The sequence below is a fragment of the Tachyglossus aculeatus genome, chromosome 13 (genome assembly GCF_015852505.1).
Source record: "Tachyglossus aculeatus isolate mTacAcu1 chromosome 13, mTacAcu1.pri, whole genome shotgun sequence".
NCBI classification, from domain to species: Eukaryota; Metazoa; Chordata; class Mammalia; order Monotremata; family Tachyglossidae; genus Tachyglossus; species Tachyglossus aculeatus.
Genome location: NC_052078.1, coordinates 18,811,996 through 18,835,165, shown reverse-complemented (window position 1 = coordinate 18,835,165; position 23,170 = coordinate 18,811,996). Strand labels below are relative to the sequence as shown.

At 43.1% G+C, this 23,170-nt stretch overlaps 1 protein-coding gene across 2 annotated transcripts in view; it reads right to left on the bottom strand.

Annotated features, from left to right (window-relative positions):
* Positions 1-20,350, bottom strand: part of LOC119936309 (protein adenylyltransferase SelO-like) — a 42,155-nt gene extending 21,805 nt beyond the window's left edge. Inside the window, exons 1-11 of one of the 2 annotated variants that reach the window (XM_038755858.1) lie at positions 20,264-20,350; positions 11,842-12,088; positions 9,007-9,125; positions 7,789-7,917; positions 7,192-7,256; positions 7,053-7,109; positions 6,863-6,961; positions 5,109-5,176; positions 3,755-3,842; positions 1,568-1,637; positions 326-398 (exon numbers count right to left, since the gene is read on the bottom strand). In XM_038755858.1, the coding sequence (XP_038611786.1) occupies positions 326-398; positions 1,568-1,637; positions 3,755-3,842; positions 5,109-5,176; positions 6,863-6,961; positions 7,053-7,109; positions 7,192-7,256; positions 7,789-7,917; positions 9,007-9,125; positions 11,842-12,088; positions 20,264-20,335 (1,087 nt within the window). In that variant the 5' untranslated portion in view covers positions 20,336-20,350. Of the gene's footprint in view, positions 1-325; positions 399-1,567; positions 1,638-3,754; positions 3,843-5,108; positions 5,177-6,862; positions 6,962-7,052; positions 7,110-7,191; positions 7,257-7,788; positions 7,918-9,006; positions 9,126-11,841; positions 12,089-13,098; positions 13,116-20,263 lie in introns of those variants that run through there. The other variant, XM_038755859.1, reaches the window with a different exon arrangement.
* Between the last annotated feature and the right edge of the window lie 2,820 nt (positions 20,351-23,170).

The following is a 23,170-nucleotide window of genomic DNA, read 5'->3' as shown; positions in this document are numbered from 1 at the left end:
CCTCTGTGCTGCAATCTAGGTTATTTTCTCACTTTCACCTGACCAATACTAGGAGGAGAAAAATCACACCTGATGTGCATTTAGCTGCAAACTCTTGAACTTCAGGGATTTTAAAAAAACAAATACACCTATTTCTGCTTGTAATTGGAATACAATCTCTTCCTCACCCCACCCCACCACCCTCTTCATTTCTCGGATCCTTCTGTTGCATATTGACTGGGAAAAAGCCCATTGGAATAAAAAAAGAAATCAACCTCTTTACAAAAAACAACATTCTGAGTTCTAAAGGTCAAGCTGTCACGAAAATGTTGAATAGTTAACTTACCATGAGCAAAACCCACAGACATCCATAAAGCAATAAGACTTGTGGTTTCAGACACAACAGCCGAGAAAAAATCCTTGAAATAAAATATTGGAATCTTTGGTTCACTTTAGTACAGTGCTCAAGTGCTTAGTACAGTGCTTTGCACACAGTAAGTGCTCAATAAATACAACTGAATATATATAATTCTTGACTTCACAACTCAAAATGGGCAAAGGGCACATAAGAATATTCCAAGATGACTTGGATGACCTATGAAACCTTAAAAGAAGCAGATGATTTAGCCCGGAGAAGTGAAGACTAAAAGACTATTTAATAACAGTTTTCAAGTACATGAAGGTCTCCTTTGCAGCTAGTGATGAATGGCTTTTTTCCATCTTCACTGTGTATGGGATAAACCCACGGATCATTTACGCTAACCTTCTTAGAAGAATTATCTGAGAAAAAGGGTTAAACATCAAAATAAGTTACTGAGGAAAATTACCCTTCTCTGAAGATCTTTAAAAAGCAGAGTAGTTTTCTACAACAGATTTGGTGGAGATAAGATGGATTACATATATGATCAAAATCCCTTACGCTCCTTTAATTCCACATACATGGAAGTACTTACATATTTAAGGTACCTTCTAATATTAGGTATATGGGATATATTAAACTAAAATTCTCCATAAGAAAGTGCATAAAGACAAAACAATCTTCTGCATTTATGACTAATCTGAAGCATTAGAAACACAAAAATTCCCCCTAAATGGAGTAGGATTCCCATACATTGACCTTATTTTTTTTGGTTTCTCCTAATCATATTTATTTTATTTTGTTTGGTTTTGTTCTCTGTCTCCCCCTTTTAGACTGTGAGTCCACTGTTGGGTGGGGACTGTCTCTATATGTTGCCAATTTGTGCTTCCCAAGCGCTTAGTACAGTGCTCTGCACATAGTAAGCGCTCAATAAATACAATTGATGATGATGATGATGCCTAGGGATTTGCATATCTGAGGTAATCAGAAAGAATCAATGTGCCTAATATTTTGAACAGTTGTGAAAATTGATGTATTTAGTTATAAATTTTTTTTGTATGTACCTGTCTTTTGAACAGATATCTTGCCTATCTTCCTGTATAATTTTCTAATTTAAAAGCCAAATTCTGATTCCCCAAGAACTCCATGATCCCTGCATTCTTTGAATACAATTTTATAAAACTAAGGAATACATCAGAATAGTTATTCTATATATGTTTTAAAACTTACCAAGTAGCTGTTGTGATCATTCACATCTATTAAAGTAAAGTGTTCCTGTATGACAAAATCTAATACTGTCCTGAAAAAAAAACCCCAATAGTTCTTCAGTCAGCAAATGGAACTGGGAATGGAATTTCAATATCAAACCATTTCAAGTCACAACACCATCAAAATTTAATGGCAGAAAAAGAAAAAAAGACAGAGATTCTTACAATTCCTGCCAACTTTAGGCAATATTTCTTAGTCCCTTACCTTAATGCCAATAACAACAAAAAAGGTATTGGATTTGAGATCTTATTTTTTTGATAGTATTTCTTAATACTTACTATGCATCAAGCCCTGTTCTCAAGGCTGGGATAGATGTAAGTTAATCAGGCCAAATATTTGTCTCTGTCTCACCTGGAGCTCATTGCGTAAATACAGAGAACAGGTATTGGACCCCCATTTTGCAACTGAAGAAACGGAGGAACTGAGAAGTTAAGTGTCTTGCCCAAGGTCACACAGGAGGCATGTGGTGGTTAGGATTAGAACCCAGGTCCTATAAAACTACATCTGATTTAAGCTTTTCAGGAAGTAAATGTGAACCTACGAAATAAGGTGTAGTTTAAGGGACAGATCATAGGCCTGGGAGCCACAAAGTCATGGGTTCAAATCCCAGCTCCACCATTTGTCTGCTGAGTAACCTTGGCCATGTCACTTCGCTTCTCCGTGCCTCAGTTACCTCATCTGTAAAATGGGGATTGAGACTATGAGCCCCAAGTGGGACAGGGACCGTGTCCAACCCTTTTTGCTTCTTTCCATCCCAGTGCTTAGTACAGTGCCTGGCATATACAACTACTAAGCACTTAAATACCATAATAGTAACTACTATTATTATCCCAGATAATTAGGTGGCAAACACTTTTCTGGTCCTGTTTCTCTTCCTTGACATCTGCGCCAGAAAAATTCACACCATGACAAGTATTCTAGTCCAAGGTTTTGCCAAAATGATGATAAAGGCACATTACAGAGAGAGGGCTTACAGAGATAGGATTTCCCCCCAGTTTACAACTTGTTATGGCACAACCAGCCACAATTGATGTATTTAGTTATAAATGGTTTTTTGTATGTACCTGTCTTTTGAACAGATATCTTGCCTCTCTTCCTATATAATTTTCTAATTTAAAAGCCAAATTCTATGATTTCCAACATGAAAAGCATGTTAGGCATTCCCCAACACTCTCTTCTGCCCTTTGGCATCAGGGGCATTGAACAGTGTGGAGAGTACTTGTGGTTGAAAAAGTCAATGATGGAAGTGCCTGAGTCCTGCAACTTAACTGCTGCCTCCTGTGAGGCTAACCTCTAGAGCCCCATGGAAGGAGTAGGAATAATAATTATTTAATTCCTTAGTGCAGTGCACTGTACTAGGTATTCATTCAATCATATTTATTGAGCACTTACTGTGTGCAGAGAACTGTACTAAGCACTTGGGAAGTACAAGTTGGTAACATATAGAGACGGTCCCTACCCAACAACAGGCTCACAGTCCAGAATTTGGGCAGGTTTACAGTGAGAACTTAAATTACAAATATTAATCATTTTCCAGGCTCTACTCTTATAGAGGAGAAAATAAAACTCTCTACGTATCCCTACTTTTAAACACATGAGTTATGTCAATTTTGCATGTGTTATCAGAGTTCCTCATTTTGACTCTTAAGGCGATTAAATTTCTTATCTATGAAAGCTGCATTTTTGCTGTCAGCATCTGGAAGGGGTGTCTGCAATTTGTTAACCCCTAAATAAACATTTTATCACTCATGATTAATCTTTTTACTTCAGATTTACACAAACATAATGAGATTTAGTTAGCAACAGAGTACAGGTCTTTGTCTTTGCTTGGGTTATTTCTGGGGAGATTAGCAGTTACACGGGATTTTTTAATACCCAAATATTGCAAAGCAAATATTGGCAAGTGTGTCGACTTTGCTGCTATGGTTGCCTTCCTCTCCCAGAAGGGCCCACAATATCCAGCCTGGATAGTTAGATGCACTAAATTGTAATAGTGTAAAATTCCACAGCTGAGACTTTTATCTATATCAAATCTTTTTTTTTTGGTTAGATGAATCTGATATACTATAAAAAGGAAATATAAATTACTTAATTTCAGGTCCATACATATTCAAATGTTTCCTAACCCGTTATAAGGAAACATCTTACCTTAATAAATCCTTTTCCCCATAATGAGCCAAAATTTCTAATGATCCAATACGAAACCATGATTTTGCAATACGCAGGACTATTGCACCTTAAAGATTAAATATATTTGCTCAGAATGCTTTAATGATAGGAGTTCCGTACAACAAATGACTTGCTTAAATACCTTGAAAAGCATTTTTAAAGCACGAATGCAAAAATTTGAATTCCCTTGAAAAATGACTGGCACACTAATTTTTTTGTCATTTTTTAAAATAGAGAAATGTAATGTATACATAGGGTGTACAATGGCTTCATACCATTACCCTGTTTTATTTCAAATGGCAACTGGACAGGCATATATAGTATAACCCATTACATCAATTAAAACTATAGAATCACAAAAAAACCAACCACTTGGAGTGGTTCTTACCAGAAAGAGAGGCTATATAACCTCCTCCTCTAACCACCACAATACAAAGCATTTTGTCAATCAATGGTATCAATCAATCAATCAATGGCATAAATCAAGCAATGGTATTTGAGCACTTACTATGTGCACAGCATTATACTAAGCACTTGGGGGAGATACGAAAGAGCAGACACATTCCCTGCCCATAATAAGCTTACAGTCTAGAGGAGGAGAGAGACAATTTAAGTAAACAAATAAGCAAGGAGTAATTATGTACTAACTGATGCAATTTTAGTAAAAACCAGATTTATGTAAGAACTGTGACTGTTTCGATCACCAGATATTTGGATAAATGAATGAAAAGTAGTTGGGCTTTATCAGACTCTGCTTCTGCCCATTTTTTCCCCTGTTATCTGAAGGGTTTCTTTAGATTATTTCATAGTAGACTTGGTTGGATAACCAATCAGTTTGGATAACTGAGTTTCTGTTAATTAGCTTTCCACTGTACTGAATTTTCTTTCCCAAGATTTCCAAAAGACAACTGTCCGTCTTGTATATCATGACCTCCTAAAAGTACACCATAAATCCCCTTACAAATCTTTTTCTTTTTTCACTGACCTCTTATCTTCCTGAATGCCACCTGATTATTCTGCGGAAACATGAGGGAGGGCTCCTTTAACTGAGCTACTCTCATTTTATATCCAAGAATTAATTTGATTGTTATCCTGAAAGGGCAAACTCGTTAATAAATAACTCCTTGAAATAACCAATTAAAAAACTTCAGAAGGTTATTTTCCCTTGCTTAAAAAACAATGCTAAAAGAATAAATCTAAAAAAACTATTCATTTAAATGTTTGTATATTTTAACTGCTTGACATATAATTTGGGGGAATGTTGAAAAACCTCTTTTATCTCCGAAGAAATGAGTCTTAATTTTGCAAAAATATTTTTCAAATATTTCATTACCTCTTTCTTTTCCTACATTTCCATTGTAGAACTGATCTCTCCACACATCATCATAACTAACAACTAGGCTGCAGACAAAAGAGAATTAAACACGCAGAGTTACATTTTAACTAAAATACATGACAGTTACTCAGGAGAAAGCCCCACTATTTAAACAGAATTTGTCATACACCACACATCAGTCTTTTTGGTCACATGGCTGCTCACAGACAGCAAGCAAGCATTAAAAATTAAAGATGAGAGCAAATTGAATAAATTGCAAGCAGTCCTCAATTTACAACATTTTAAGATAAAATGAACTGACAATGTTTCTACATTTACACCCTGTTTCAGCTCTACAAAACAACAATTTCAGCTTTTATAATAGTACAAGTCTGGCGCTTAGAACAGTGCCCAGCGCTTAGAACAGTGTTTTGCACATAGTAAACACTTAACAAATGCTATCATTATTATAAGTCTCGCTTATGGCTCTAATCCCAGGTACAGCCTACAGTGCAGTACTATATTGACATGGACGGGAACACAAAAGAGTCTCAGGGAAAAGGGTCAACAATTTTCAAAACTGCAACAGAGGAGTGAGAAGGGAAGGGGAGGACAGTTTAAAGAGGGCAAGGGGGGAAGGGACGTTTCCCAGTCAACAGGCAGAGTCACTAAGGAAGGCTGACATCCATTTTACTTCCAAAGAAAAGACAGCTACCCTACTGTGGGGGATCTCTGACTCGATATAAATTACATTTAATGTCATTATATTACTTTTAGACAATTGACTGAATACCTAATTCTCAATTTTCATAAAAACAGGTTATCCAATCTTGGTTCAGGATTCAATCCACCACTTATAACTAATGAGAACATAAGTTCCAACTTGTGTTTCTACTTCAAGGCTCAGTTCTGGGTCCCCTGCTTTCCCTCTACACCCACTTTCTTGGAAAATGTGTTTGCTCCCATGTCTTCAACTATCATCTCTTTGTAGATGACTCCCAGATCTACCTCTCCAGCCCCAATTTTTCTCCTCCTCTGCAGTCTTGCACATCTCCCTGCCTTCTGGACGGATAACTCTTCTTGGATGTTCCATCACCACCTCAAATTTAACATGTCCAAAGCAGAATTCCTCATCTTCCTTCCCTCAACTTTCCCAACAAGGTAGACAATACCACCATCCTTCCTGTCTCAAAAGCTTTGCACACAGTAAGCGCTCAGTACGACTGAATGAAAAAGCCCTTAAAGCTTGGCATTACCCTGAACTCCAAGGTGTCCAAGAAACACTTAACATATAACTAAGCATTTAATACCAATTTTTCATTATTATTATTGTTAAAATGCTGAATTTTAAGAACTGGATACCAAAGCCGTTAAGACTACCATAATGGAATGGATAACACTAAATAGTTGAAATCACAAAATCAGAGTTCCCAAGTATGCTTAGGTTCAATGCCAAGCCAGGTGCTTCTGAAACTATCAGTACAAAGCACCTCTAGGCTCTACCTCTGTCTCTGGGCTCAGATGCCATGGTGGAGAGGAAAGCGTGTGAAATTAGGCTCCCTTACTCTCAACTCTGTGACTCCTCCTTTTGTGGCTCCCTTCTGCATTAAAGATAATTGCACTTATATGACTGTCCATGAAAAAAAAAAATCACTGTGATACTCATTTGCTGTTTTTCTATAGACTTCATCATTTGGTCCCCAAACCTGTCTTTGGGGGATACTCTGTTGGTAAAAAAACAAAACAAAACAAAATAAAAACCCAACACATACCTTACAGCTCTGCTTGTTGGAATCCTAAGATAATGCATGGCCTCACTACCCAAAAACTCTCTCACTGAGGAACGAAGCACAGCTCTTCCATCACCATTTCTAGAAAAATAAAAATAAAAGGTTTTAGTTGGGTTTTCTAATCAAAAAGAAACAATTAAATCTACCTTAGCTGGAAGCACCAAGCAGGTACCTTGAGTATGGGGTCCTTCCTGAGCCTTTTAACTGGAGTTCCCATTGCTCACCGTGCCTGCCAAAATAACATCAATATATTAAAATACATCTTTGTTTAGTCAAGAGAATTCACATCCTGGCTACAGAAAACATGGTACCTGTTGGTGTAGATGCCAATAAGATGGGCTCTTCCATCCCCAAGCTGTCCTGCCCAGGTTCCAAACTAAGAAAAATGAAAATCAAAAGTTATTTTCTATAGATTTAACTGTATTGGTAACATTAATAAGTGAAATCTTGACTGATATACATTTCTATTTCAAGATAAGTTTGGAAGGAGTCTCTTGCCTTCCTAGGTTTGCTTTCTTTTCATCAGTATCTTCCTGAGGCTACCGCATTCCCAGATTGCATCTGCCTCTTGCGTGAATCTACACAGATTTGATTGTGTTGCAACTCCCCAGAGAAGCCCTAATATTCTTCCTGAAACTCTCGCAATCTTGCGGAATCGTTATGACCATTAACGAACCAGATGACCTCAGTTTTTCCAACTTAATTATACATGTTCTCTGATAGTCTAAAAATATTGTGCTCAATTCCCGGTATGCTAATATTAAGATGAAACAATTAATAAGCAATTACTTCAGGTCTTGCAAAGTAATTCCACTTTAGGTTTCATTGGTTGCCTATAAGGAAAACTGAAAATCAAGTCTATCTACAACCCAAAGGTTTCTTTTATAAAATGGGAATGATGGAATTACCTGATGACCTCCATATCTGTGAGCCAGTGGAACAGACTCAGACACTATTTTCCCACCACTTACAAGTTGTATAAAATCATCCGTCTTGGAGATAGATATATCAAGATCTAAAATGTCTTCCAAAACTTCCTGTGAGGGAAAAACAGTATTTTCTTAGAAATTAGGTGGTATGCCAACAAAATGAAACGATGCAAAAGAAATTTAAAAACCATTAAAAGATTCCCTTAGATTTATTTCTTTTACAGTTAATAATCATAATTGTGGTATTGGTTTAGCACTTACTATGGGCCAAACACTGAGGTAGGTACAAGATACTCAAGTCAAAAACAGTTCCTGTCTCAGATAGGGTTCTACAGTTCTAAGCAGAGATATTTGTCTCCCTTTATATAGGTACCATTAATAACCAGAAAGCCTTAATAAAATTAAGGGCCTGGTACTTTAAGTGTCTTTAAGTGTCTCGAATTAGGCTTATCAAAGCACCCATTTTTCCTCCACCAGAAAGAGCACAAAAAACAATATTTCTGAAAGCTTTTGCTATGGTCAAGGGGAAAATATTACAATTTCTACCTGCATGGTTGTGCTAGGTTTTTGCACCTGAGGCACAACCCCAATCTGTGCACCATCCTCACGCCCCTTGGCCTTCAACAATCAACCTGGGCTGCACACAACTTCTATGTTGCTGCAACTAATTCAACACCCACCCCCCTTTCTCAGTGGGGTGGTGGTGGCAGCAGGGGTGAAATTGAGGTTACTTGTTTGCACCTTGGGGGTTGTATACCTATGGCTGATGTCAATGTCGGGCCACTTTCAGCACAATTTTTTCTACCAAGATACACATTCTTATGAAAGCTAAAACCAGCAAATTTGCCATTTTAATCTTACATTCATCTTTTTAAAATTAAAATAGAATCATTCAGATCTTGGCAAATAGGAATTTTATCCAGATTGGCATAGGATGAGTATTTAACCCATCTTTCTTTTTTCTTCAAACTATTAATGCTGAATCCAGAAGACCTTAACTGAAAGTACGGTATTATCCATTATTCATAATCGCTGTGTGGATTTTTGATTTTCAAAAATTTTGCTTAAGTCAGTTCTAAAGGCAGAAGGTTATCTGATGCACCTAATTATGCAACTCAAGTGATCTCTTTTTATCCAAGAGATAGTGACATTGGGGAACATTTTATTCGGGAATCTTCAAAGATAATTACGACTAACCTTTGAAACTGCTGCCAGATATACTCTTGATTGGAAAGGAGTGGGATAGACAATGGAAAAAATGCAGTGTTTCACTTCACGGACATAGTTTTCTTCAATAGGATCGATTGGCAAGATTCCTGGGGGGAAAAACACCTTAAGTGAACTGCTTAGTTTATAAAAATACTAATAAAAAAAACCTTAAATAAAATTACTTTAAGACTTTACTGCAATTGAACTCAGCCAAAATCTGACAGAAAGTAGGCTAGTCTGGGCCCAAAAAAATTAGACTAGGTTTGCCTAGTCTCAGACTATCCCCTTCACCCCACAACTTTAAGCGGAAAGTGAAAGTGGCTCAGTGGAAAAAGTACGGGCTTTGGAGTCAGAGGTCATGTGTTCAAATTCCGGCTCTGCCAATTATCAGCTGTGTGACTTTGGGCAAATCACTTCACTTCTCTGTGCCTCAGTTTCCTCATCTGTAAAATGGGGATTAAGACTGTGAGCCCTCCATGGGACAATCTGATCGCCTTGTAACCTCCACAGTGCTTAGAACAGTGCTCTGCACATAGCAAGCACTTAATAAATGTCATCATTATCCCTTCTAGAATGTGAGCCCGTTGTCGGGTAGGGACCGTCTCTATATGTTGCCGACTTGTACTTCCCAAGAGCATAGTACAGTGCTCTGCACACAGTAAGCGCTCAATAAATATGATTTAATGAATGAATAAATGAATAAATGCTTTCCTCATGGGCTGCTGGGCCTACTGACTGGTTGTCTCCAAGGGCAACTTGCAATTGCAAATGCCCCACCCAATGAACAACACTTCTAAACTGTTAAAAACTGCTGAACTGCTAAAGCTAATAGAAACAATATACAATTAAACAGACCCAAAACTAGAGCCTGGAATGGTCTTTTGTCTTCTTTCACAAATGAAAGTATTAACAAAGACAGCACTCTAGGCCAAAAGTGCAACAATATTTAGAAAATAAAGAACGACAGAATGGCCAATAGCAAAAGTTTTGTTTAAAAAACACAACTCTGCTCCTGATCTTATTTAAATTTCACCTAGATTTTAAAGGCCTCAATAGATACTGAGAAGCAGCGGATGTGGGAGTCAGAAGGACCTAGGTTTGAACCCTGGGTCCAGCATTTGTCTGCTGTGTGACCATGAACAAGTCACTTAACTTCTCTGTGCCTCAATTCCCTCATCTGTAAAATGGGGATTAAGACTGTGAGTCCCATGTGGGACACAGAATGTGTCCAACCTGATTAGCGTGTATCTATCCCAATGCTTAGTAAACGCCTGGCACATAAGTGTTTAACAAATACCACAAAAAATTGTACATTATGACAACAGCATTAGGTTGTAAACTCCCAAAAGATAGGAATGGTGCCTTTCACTTATTTTGCATTTTCCCAAGCACAAAATATAGTCTGCAACCCATAGACACTCAATACTGATGATGATAAAAATCGCAATACTTTTCCATACAAAAAGTTGTTACAACCTAATGAAAACCTAAGGTAGGAAATTCTGCATCATAATTTAAGTTATAGCTGCTTCACAACAAATAACTACAGTTGGAAATGTGTTTTCACAAAGATTAAAAGAAACCCATACTTGGTCAGAGCAACTTCCAATCAGCCCACGATTCTGTCTCACTGGGAATAACAACAGTGCTTCGTTACATTTACTGGTTTCCTCGTCCATTCTTAAGTTAGGCTTGCAGTATGTAACAACTCTATTTTTTCCTCTATAATATTCCATTATGGCCTTCTTTGCCACTCATTTATCTAAACCCTGTTAAAATCTATTGTTATTTTCGCCTGCAAATATTCTGTGTCAGTCACTTCTACACCTGCTTTATGAAAAATGCTTTTCTTTCATTTGTTTGGAACCCAACATCTTCAAGCTTCAAAGGATATTGTCCTTTACTCATGGTGTTACTGATGGGATTAACAATTTAAGGTCCACTCTGCCCCCTCCCCTTTCAGCTTTTGTCTTTATAAACCAGTGCTTTAATTTTTTTCACTCTAATTTTATGCGACAATTAAATGAAGACCAACAGCTGTTCTGTTTTGGAATATTTAGAGGCAACTTATAAATGGAAATTTTTGATAAAATACAAGGAATTAAAATTCTTAAAGACAAATGACCATTACTACTTTACTTAATAGGTCAGATGGGCTATCCAACTATACTACTGAACCTTGTGATGAGTCTTCCAGACTGTAATGACTGTTGTGAGCACGGAACATGTCCACTAACTCTGTTGTACTCTCCTCACCCAGTGTGCTCTGCTCACAGTAAATGTACAATTAATACCACTGATTAAGCAGTCTTTCCTAAAAGACGTTACTAAAAACATTTCAAGGACTGTTCACTGATTTTTTTAATGACAATCTACAGTGGCTTTAAGATGCCCAGGTGAAGATTAAAGCATAATATATCATTAATTCTACGCCCTGTGTTGTCTATAGTGTTAGAAGATAACTCTATTAACAGTGAACTTTATCCCCATTTGAGGATAAGGCTAAATTTTTTTATATACTTCCGTATAAATGATGGGCTTCCTTATGTGAAAGAATAAGCAGGTCTGCATGGACAGGGGTTTTGAGAACTTTTACAAATACATTTTAAAGTAGTTCCAGTTTATAAAACCTTTGTCCTGCCCCTTGACAACCCTACCATCTCAAATTGCACACATCTTGGAAAATATGGAGAATGAAGAAGAGGGAACAGTCCCTAAACCAAATAAGCAGACTGCAGTTTTGCGTGTTCCAGCTAAGCAGAAACATTACTTTTGTTGTTTTGCAAAGAAGGATAAAATACAATTTGGCAGTGCCCGGTATACCTAGTTTTTCTGTGGAAAGACTCCATGCTGCAAATGACTCCATTTTCATTTTCTTTTCACAGTAACCTTGGCTGCTGTTCAGTTTGCTGACGTAACGAACCTTCAGGTTGACACCTCGGTCAAGGACGGATTCCAGCAAGGCACAAACAAGAGGGTCCAAACTGAACATCAACAGGCAAAGAAACCGGAGTAGATGGTAACGGCGGAGCGCGATCCCCCCTCTTTCTTCCATATTTCTGCCTAAGTGCTTGGAATAGAGAGAAAGGAGTTAATGGCTGCAGAAGCTGGGGACAGCGGAATAATCAATCAATACTAATTTAGTTGGACCCGGGTTCAAGGCCCAGTTCTGCTGTGTGACCTTGGACGAACCTCTTAATCTCTCTGTACCTGTTTCCTCACCTGTCAGGCAGTCAGTCGTGTTTATTGAGCGCTTACTGTGCACCGAGCACTGTACTGAGCGCTTGGGAAAGTACAATAATAAACAGACCCATTCCCTGTCCACAACGAGCTTACAGTCTAGAGGAGGAGATGGACATTATTCTAAATAAATGACAGATATGGACATAAGTGCTGTGGGGGGATGAATAAAGGGAACAAGTCGGTAATGCAGAAGGGAATGGGTTTAACCTGTCATCTTCACCTGTAAAGTGGAGATGCTTTTCCCCTACCTTAAAGGGCTGTTGTGAGGTCTAAAAAGAGCCCATTATTTCAGTCGTACTTAATAATAATAATAATTATGGTATTTGTTAAGCTCTTACTATGGACCAACCACTGTTCTGAGCGCTGGGGTACATACAAGGTAATCAGGTTGTCCCACGTGGGGCTCACCGTCGTAATTCCCATTTTCCAGATGAGGTAACTAGGCACAGAGAAGTGACTTGCCCAAGGTCACCCAGCAGACAAGTGGCAGGGCAGGGATTAGAACCCACGTGCCCCGACTTCCCCTAAGGCACGCTGTTTCTCATCATTTATTGATCAATCATATTTATTGAGCGCTTACTGTGTGCAGAGCACTGTACTAAGCGCTTGGGAAGTACAAGTTGGCAACATATAGAGACAGTCTCTACCCAACAGTTGGCTCACAGTCTAAAAGGGGGAGACAGAGAACAAAACCAAACATACTAACAAAATTAAGCGCTTACTGTGTGCAAAGCACTGTACTAAGCACTTGGTTAAGTACAATACAGCAACAGACGGTCAAAAACATGGACGGGCTAGGGGAATAAAGGCGCTCTCTAAACGCAAGACGTTACTAACCACTTGGGAGAGAAGGCTGAGGTCCTTATAAAGCTCTCAAGGTGCTCCTAAGTGACGGGAGGAGAAAAGCCGTCAACAATAATGGAGAAAAAATGGGGGTGGGAGGAAAGATGAGGCTAAAGCGAGAGGGCCGGGCATCAGGAAGGGCGGATATGGCTGTTGGCTGCTGCTGCCTCTTCCTTCTTTCCATTCATTCATTCAATTAATCGTATTTATTGAGCGCTTACTGTGTGCAGAGCACTGTACTAAGCGCTTGGGACGTACAAGTCGGCAGCATATAGAGACGGTCCTTACCCAACAGCGGGCTCACAGTCTAAAAGGGGAAGACAGAGAACAAAACCAAACATACTAACAAAATAAAATAAATAGAACAGATATGTACAAGTAAAATAAATAAATAAAGTAATAAATATTTACAAACATATATACATACATATAGAGACAGTCCCTACCCAACAGCGGGCTCACAGTCTAAAAAGGGGGAGACAGAGAACAAAACCAAACTAACAAAATAAAATAAATAGAATAGATATGTACAAGTAAAATAAAGTAATAAATATTTACAAACATATATACATACATATAGAGACAGTCCCTACCCAACAGTGGGCTCACAGTCTAAAAGGGGGAGACAGAGAACAAAACCAAACATACTAACAAAATAAAATAAATAGAACAGATATGTACAAGTAAAATAAAGTAATAAATACTTACAAACATATATACATACATATAGAGACAGTCCCTACCCAGACAGAGAACAAAACCAAACATACTAACAAAATAAAATAAATAGAACAGATATGTACAAGTAAAATAAAGTAATAAATATTTACAAACATACATACATACACATAGAGACAGTCCCTACCCAACAGTGGGCTCACAGTCTAAAAGGGGGTGACAGAGAACAAAACCAAACATACTAACAAAATAAAATAAATAGAACAGATATGTACAAGTAAAATAAATAAATAAAGTAATAAATATTTACAAACATATATACATACATACAGGTGCTGTGGGGAAGGGAAGGAAGTAAGATGGGGGGGATGCAGAGGGGGACGAGGCGGAGAGGAAGGAAGGGGCTCAGTCTGGGAAGGCCTCCTGGAAATCGTATTTACTGAGCGCTTACTGTGTGCAGAGCACTGTACTAAGCGCTTGGGACGTACAAGTCGGCAGCATAGAGAGACGGTCCTTGCCCAACAGCGGGCTCACAGGCTAGAAGGGGGAGACAGAGAACAAAACCAAACATACTAACAAAATAAAATAAATAGAATAGATATGTACAAGTAAAATAAATAAAGTAATAAATATTTACAAACATATATACATACATATAGAGACAGTCCCTACCCAACAGTGGGCTCACAGTCTAAAAGGGGGAGACAGAGAACAAAACCAAACATACTAACAAAATAAAATACACAGAATAGATATGTACAAGTAAAATAAATAAAGTAATAAATATTTACAAACATATATACATACATACAAGTGCTGTGGGGAAGGGAAGGAGGTAAGATGGGGGGGATGGAGAGGGGGACGAGGGGGAGAGGAAGGAAGGGGCTCAGTCTGGGAAGGCCTCCTGGAAATCGTATTTATTGAGCGCTTACTGTGTTTAGAGCACTGTACTAAGCGCTTGGGACGTACAAGTCGGCAGCATGGAGAGACGGTCCTTATCCAACAGCGGGCTCACAGTCTAGAGGACGGGGACAGAGAACAAAACAAAGCACGGAGACAGGCTTTTCAGGGAGGAAGGACAGGCATGGCCCAGCCCGAGTAGGGAGGGGCGGATTGGGAGCCTGTGTCTGACCCTGAGGCGGGGCCAACTGAGGGTGGAGGTGACGCCTTCCTCCTCCCCGTGGGAGCCGGTGCTCAATCAATCAATCAATCGTATTTATTGAGCGCTTGCTGTGTGCACAGCACTGTACTGAGCGCTTGGGAAGTCCAAGTTGGCAACATATAGAGACAGGCCCTACCCGACAGTGGGCTCACAGTCTAAAAGGGGGAGACAGAGAACAAAACCAAACGTACTAACAAAATAAAATAAATAGAATAGATATGTACAAGTAAAATAGAGTAATAAATATGTACAAACATATATACATATGCTCAAGGAAAATGGCTCGGCCGAGGCCCAGCACCGAGGGAGGTGCCCATCCTCGCCCTCTCCCCGCCTCAGAGAAACATTGCAGCCCCGTGGACAGAGCACGGGTTTGGGAGTCACCTCAATCAATCAATCAATCGTATTTATTGAGCGCTTACTGTGTGCAGAGCACTGTACTAAGCGCTTGGGAAGTCCAAGTTGGCAACATATAGAGACAGTCCCTACCCGACAGTGTGCTCACAGTCTAAAAGGGGGAGACGGAGAGCAAAACCAAACATACTAACAAAATAAATAGAATAGATATGTACAAGTGAAATAGAGTAATAAATATGTACAAACATATATACATATGTTCAAGGAAAATGGCGCGGCCGAGGCCCAGCCCTGACCACTTCCACCGAGGGAGGTGCCCATCCTCGCCCCGCCTCAGAGAAACATTGCGGCCCCGTGGATAATAATAATAATAATGGCATTTATTAAGCGCTTACTATGTGCAAAGCACTGTTCTAAGTGCTGGGGAGGTTACAAGGCGATCAGGCTGTCCCACGGGGGGGCTCACAGTCTTCACCCCCATTTTACAGATGAGGTAACTGAGGGTCGGAGAAGTGAAGTGACTTGCCCAAAGTCACACAGCTAGAGCACGGGTTTGGGAGTCACCTCAATCAATCAATCGTATTTATTGAGCCCTTACTGTGTGTGGAGCACTGTACTAAGCGCTTGGGAAGTCCAAGTTGGAAACATCTAGAGACAGTCCCTACCCGACAGTCTAAAAGGGGGAGACAGAGCAAAACCAAACATACTAACAAAATAAAATAAATAGAATAGATATGTACAAGTAAAATACAGTAATAAATATGTACAAACATATATACATATGCTCAAGGAAAATGGCACGGCCGAGGCCCAGCCCTGACCACTTCCACCGGGGGAGGTGCCCATCCTCGCCCCACCTCAGAGAACCATTGTGGCCCCGTGGACAGAGCACGGGTTTGGGAGTCACCTCGTGGGGTAGAGACTCTCTGCCCTGTGACCCCGTGCGGAAGTCACTTCCCTCGGCCTCAGTCAACTCGCCTGTCAAATGGGAACGATGACCGTGTCCAACCCGGCTCCTCAGCAAATAGCGGGATACAATGTGATCAAGTTGTCCCACATAGGGCTCACAGTCTTAATCCCCATTTTTACAGTTGAGGCAACTGAGGCTCAGAGAAGTTAAGTGACTTGCCTCTCCCAACTGGGTAGTACAGTGCTCTGCACACAGTACTGTAAGCCCAGTGTGGGCAGGGATCATCTCTTGTTATTGCTGAATTGTACTTTCCAGGCGCTTAGTACAGTGCACACAGTAAGCGCTCAATACAATTGAATGGATGTCAGAAATCATGGGTTCTAATCCCGGCTCCTCCACTTGTCAGCTGTGTGACTTTGGGAAAGTCACCTAACTTCTCTCGCCTGTAAAATGGGGATTAAGACTGTAAGCCCTATGTGGGACAACCTGATGACCTTGTATCCCCCCTCCCCAGCGCTTAGAACAGTGCTTTGCACATAGTAAGCAATTAATAAATGCCATCATTATTATTCTCGGGCCGCAGTTATCTCATCTGTAAAATGGGGATTAAGACTGTGAGCCCGTAGTTGGGTAGGGACCGTCTCTATGTTGCCGACTTGTACTCCCCAAGTGCTCAGTACAGTGCTCTGCACACAGTAAGCACTCAATAAATACGATTGAATGAATGTGGGGCAACCTGATGACCTTGTATTGCCCCCAGCGCTTAGAACAGTGCTTGGCAACATAGTAAGCGCTTAACAAATGCCATTATCACGTGTCTGCACGTTTTGTTGTCTGTCTCCCTCTCGACTGTGAGCCCGTTGTTGGGTAAGGACTGTCTCTATATGTGCTTGGCACATAGCGCTTAATAATAATAATAATAATGGCATTTATTAAGCGCTTACTATGTGTAAAGCACTGTTCTAAGCGCTGGGGGCGAAACAAGGTCATCAGGTTGTCCCACATTCATTCAATCGTATTTATTGGGTGCTTACAATGTGCAAAGCTCTGTACTAAGCACTTGGGAAGTACAAGTCGACAACATATAGAGACGGTCCCTACCCAACAATGGGCTCACAGTCTTAATCCCCACTTTACAGATGAGATAACTGAGGCCCTTACAGTGCTCTGCACACAATAAGAACTCAATAAATACGATTGAATGAATGAATGGGGAGGTTACAAAGTGATACGGTTGCCCCTCGGGGGGGGGCTCACAGTCACCTCCTTCCCCTCCCCACAGCATCTGTACATATGTATATTTGTACATATTTATTACTCTATTTTACTTGTACATATTTATTATATTTATTTTATTTTGTTAATATGTTTTGTTTTGTTGTCTGTCTCCCCCTTCTAGACTGTGAGCCCACTGTTGGGTAGGGACCGCCTCTATACGTTGCCAACTTGTACTTCCCAAGTGCTTAGTACAGTGCTCTGCACACAGTAAGCGCTCAATAAATACGATTGAATTAATGAATGAATGAATCCCCATTCTACAGATGAGGGAACTGAGGCCCAGAGAAGTGACATAATAATAATAATAATAGCATTTATTAAGCGCTTACTATGTGCAAAGCACTGTTCTAAGTGCTGCGGAGGTAACAAGGTGATCAGGTTGTCCCACTGGGGGCTCACAGTCTTAATCCCCATTTTACAGATGAAGTAACTGAGGCACAGAGAAGTGAAGTGACTAGCCCAAAGTCACACAGCTGACAATTGGCAGAGCCAGGATTTGAACCCATGACCTCTGACTCCAAAGCCCGTGCTGTGTCCACCGAGCCACGCTGCTTCTCATTATTGCCAACTTGTGCTTCCCAAGCGATTAGTACAGTGCTCTGCACACAGTGAGCGCTCAATACATACAACTGAACGAATGAATCCCCGAGGCCCAGCGAAGTGACTTGCCCAGAGTCACCCAGCTGACAATTGGCGGAGCCGGGATTTGAACCCATGACCTCTGACCCTAAAGCCCACGCTCTTTCTACCGAGCCACGCTGCTTCTCATTATCGCCATCCGTATATGTTGCCGACCTGCGGTTCCCAAGCGGTTAGTACAGTGCTCTGCACACAGTAAGCGCCATGCTGCTTCTCATTACCGCAATCATATGTTGCCGACTTGGGCTTCCCAAGCGGTTAGTACAGTGCTCTGCACACAGTGAGCGCTCAATACATACGATTGAAGGAATGAATGAATCCCCGAGGCCCAGTGTCACCCAGCTGACAATCGGCGGAGCTGGGATTTGAACCCATGACCTCTGACCTTAAAGTCCGTGCTCTTTCCACCGAGCCACGCTGCTTCTCATTATCGCCATCTGTATATGTTGCCGACTTGGGGTTCCATCAATCAGTAAATCGTATTTATTGAGTGCTTACTGTGTGCAGAGCACTGTACTAAGCGCTTGGGAAGTACAAGTTGGCAACATATAGAGACAATCCCTACCCAACAGTGGGCTCACAGTCTAAGAGGAGACAGAGAACAAAACCAAACATACTAACAAAATAAAATGAATAGAATAGATATGTACAAGTAAAATAGAGTAATAAATATGTACAAACATATATACATATATACAGGTGCTGTGGAGAAGGGAAGGAGGTAAGATGGAGGGGATGGAGAGGGGGACGAGAGGGAGAGGAAGGAAGGGGCTCAGTCTGGGAAGGCCTCCTGGAGGAGGTGAGCTCTCAGTAGGGCCTTGAAGGGAAGAAGAGAGCTAGCTTGGCGGATGGGTTCCCAAGCGGTTACTACCGCTTGGGAAAGCGGTACTAGTGCCCAAAGTGACTTTGGGCAAGTCACTTCACTTCTCTGGGCCTCAGTTCCCTCATCTGTAAAACGGGGATGAAGACTGTGAGCCCCACGTGGGACAACCTCATCACTTTGTATCCCCCCAGCGCTTAGAACAGTGCTTTGCACATAGTAAGCGCTTAATAAATGCCATCATTATTAGTACAGTGCTCTGCACGCAGTAGGCGCTCAATACATACGATTGAAGGAATGAATGAATCCCCGAGGCCCAGCGTCACCCAGCTGACAATCGGCGGAGCTAGGATTTGAACCCATGCCCTCTGACCTTAAAGCCCACGCTCTTTCCACCGAGCCACGCTGCTTCTCATTATCGCCATCTGTATATGTTGCCGACTTGGGGTTCCCAAGCGGTTAGTACAGTGCCCTGCACGCAAAAGGCGCTCAATACATACCACTGAAGGAATGACTCCCCGAGGCCCAGCGTCACCCAGCTGACAATAGGCGGAACCGGCATTTGAACCCATGCCCTCTGACCTTAAAGCCCGCGCTCTTTCCACGGAGCCACAATGCTTCTCATTGTTGCAATCATATGTTGCCGATTTGGGCTTCCCAAGCGGTTAGTACAGTGCCCTGCACGCAAAAGGCGCTCAATACATACCACTGAAGGAATGACTCCCCGAGGCCCAGCGTCACCCAGCTGACAATAGGCGGAGCCGGCATTTGAACCCATGCCCTCTGACCTTAAAGCCCGTGCTCTTTCCACGGAGCCGCAATGCTTCTCATTGTTGCAATCATATGTTGCCGACTTGGGCTTCCCAAGCGGTTAGTACAGTGCCCTGCACGCAAAAGGCGCTCAATACATACCACTGAAGGAATGACTCCCCGAGGCCCAGCGTCACCCAGCTGACAATAGGCGGAGCCGGCATTTGAACCCATGACCTCTGACCTTAAAGCCCGCGCTCTTTCCACGGAGCCACAATTGTTGCAATCACATGTTGCCGACTTGGGCTTCCCAAGCGGTTAGTACAGTGCCCTGCACGCAAAAGGCGCTCAATACATACCACTGAAGGAATGACTCCCCGAGGCCCAGCGTCACCCAGCTGACAATAGGCGGAGCTGGCATTTGAACCCATGCCCTCTGACCTTAAAGCCCGCGCTCTTTCCATGGAGCCACAATGCTTCTCATTGTTGCAATCACATGTTGCCGACTTGGGCTTCCCAAGCGGTTAGTACAGTGCCCTGCACGCAGAAGGCGCTCAATACATACCATTGAAGGAATGACTCCCCGAGGCCCAGCGTCACCCAGCTGACAATAGGCGGAGCCGGCATTTGAACCCATGCCCTCTGACCTTAAAGCCCGCGCTCTTTCCACGGAGCCACAATGCTTCTCATTGTTGCAATCACATGTTGCCGACTTGGGGTTCCCAAGCGGTTAGTACAGTGCCCTGCACGCAGAAGGCGCTCAATACATACCACTGAAGGAATGACTCCCCGAGGCCCAGCGTCACCCAGCTGACAATAGGGGGAGCCGGCATTTGAACCCATGACCTCTGACCTTAAAGCCCGCGCTCTTTCCACGGAGCCACAATTGTTGCAACCACATGTTGCCGACTTGGGCTTCCCAAGCGGTTAGTACAGTGCCCTGCACGCAAAAGGCGCTCAATACATACCACTGAAGGAATGACTCCCCGAGGCCCAGCGTCACCCAGCTGACAATAGGCGGAGCTGGCATTTGAACCCATGCCCTCTGACCTTAAAGCCCGCGCTCTTTCCATGGAGCCACAATGCTTCTCATTGTTGCAATCACATGTTGCCGACTTGGGCTTCCCAAGCGGTTAGTACAGTGCCCTGCACGCAGAAGGCGCTCAATACATACCATTGAAGGAATGACTCCCCGAGGCCCAGCGTCACCCAGCTGACAATAGGCGGAACCGGCATATGAACCCATGCCCTCTGACCTTAAAGCCCGCGCTCTTTCCACGGAGCCACAATGCTTCTCATTGTTGCAATCACATGTTGCCGACTTGGGGTTCCCAAGCGGTTAGTACAGTACCCTGCACGCAGAAGGCGCTCAATACATACCATTGAAGGAATGACTCCCCGAGGCCCAGCGTCACCCAGCTGACAATAGGCGGAGCCGGCATTTGAACCCATGACCTCTGACCTTAAAGCCCACGCTCTTTCCACGGAGCCACAATGCTTCTCATTGTTGCAATCACATGTTGCCGACTTGGGGTTCCCAAGCGGTTAGTACAGTGCCCTGCACGCAGAAGGCGCTCAATACATACCATTGAAGGAATGACTCCCCGAGGCCCAGCGTCACCCAGCTGACAATAGGGGGAGCCGGCATTTGAACCCATGACCTCTGACCTTAAAGCCCACGCTCTTTCCACGGAGCCACAATGCTTCTCATTGTTGCAATCACATGTTGCCGACTTGGGGTTCCCAAGCGGTTAGTACAGTGCCCTGCACGCAGAAGGCGCTCAATACATACCATTGAAGGAATGACTCCCCGAGGCCCAGCGTCACCCAGCTGACAATAGGCGGAGCCGGCATTTGAACCCATGACCTCTGACCTTAAAGCCCGCGCTCTTTCCACGGAGCCACAATTGTTGCAATCACATGTTGCCGACTTGGGCTTCCCAAGCGGTTAGTACAGTGCCCTGCACGCAAAAGGCGCTCAATACATACCACTGAAGGAATGACTCCCCGAGGCCCAGCGTCACCCAGCTGACAATAGGCGGAGCTGGCATTTGAACCCATGCCCTCTGACCTTAAAGTCCGCGCTCTTTCCACGGAGCCGCAATGCTTCTCATTGTTGCAATCGTATGTTGCCGACTTGGGGTTCCCAAGCGGTTAGTACAGTGCCCTGCACGCAAAAGGCGCTCAATACATACCACTGAAGGAATGACTCCCCGAGGCCCAGCGTCACCCAGCTGACAATAGGCGGAGCCGGCATTTGAACCCATGACCTCTGACCTTAAAGCCCGCGCTCTTTCCACGGAGCCGCAATGCTTCTCATTGTTGCAATCATATGTTGCCGACTTGGGCTTCCCAAGCGGTTAGTACAGTGCCCTGCACGCAAAAGGCGCTCAATACATACCACTGAAGGAATGACTCCCCGAGGCCCAGCGTCACCCAGCTGACAATAGGCGGAGCTGGCATTTGAACCCATGACCTCTGACCTTAAAGCCCGCGCTCTTTCCACGGAGCCACAATTGTTGCAATCACATGTTGCCGACTTGGGCTTCCCAAGCGGTTAGTACAGTGCCCTGCACGCAAAAGGCGCTCAATACATACCACTGAAGGAATGACTCCCCGAGGCCCAGCGTCACCCAGCTGACAATAGGCGGAGCTGGCATTTGAACCCATGCCCTCTGACCTTAAAGCCCGCGCTCTTTCCACGGAGCCGCAATGCTTCTCATTGTTGCAATCGTATGTTGCCGACTTGGGGTTCCCAAGCGGTTAGTACAGTGCTCCGCAGGCAGTAGGCGTTCACTACATGCGATTGAGTGAGTGAAGCAGGCCGCCCTAGCCCCGCCCCGGAGGAGCAGGCCGCCCTCCCTCCCCCTGGCCCGCCTTCCGCCCGGGAGCGGCCTAAGGGCCCGGGAGGCGGAACCGGTTTTTTCGGGCGGTGGAGACGATGGCCTCTTCGTCGTGGTGGTGGTGGTGGTGGTGGCGGCGGCGACGGTGGTGTTGGTGCGGAGGCCCCGGGCCGGCCTCCCGGCCGCCCGCGGAGGTGAGTGAGGCCGGGGGAGGGCACCAGGCCATTGTCGCCCTCGGCGGGGACAGTCGAAGGACGTGGCCCTCCACCCACCCTTCTCCTAATTATCATAGAACAAAGCCATTTTAGTAAGCGCTTACTACGTGCCAAGCCCTGTTTAGACTGTGAGCCCACTGTTGGGTAGGGACTGTCTCTATGTGTTGCCAACTTGGACTCCCCAAGCGCTTAGTACAGTGCTCTGCGCACAGGAAGCGCTCAGTAAATACGATTGATTGAGGGTGTCCCACGTGGGGCTCACAATCTTAATCCCCATTCTACAGATGAGGTGACTGGGGCCCAGAGAAGTGGTGACTTTTTTTTATGGCATTTATTAAGGAAAGCCCTGTTCTAATCGCTGGGGAGGTTGCAGGGTGATCAGGTACAGATGAGGTGACTGAGGCCCAGAGAAGT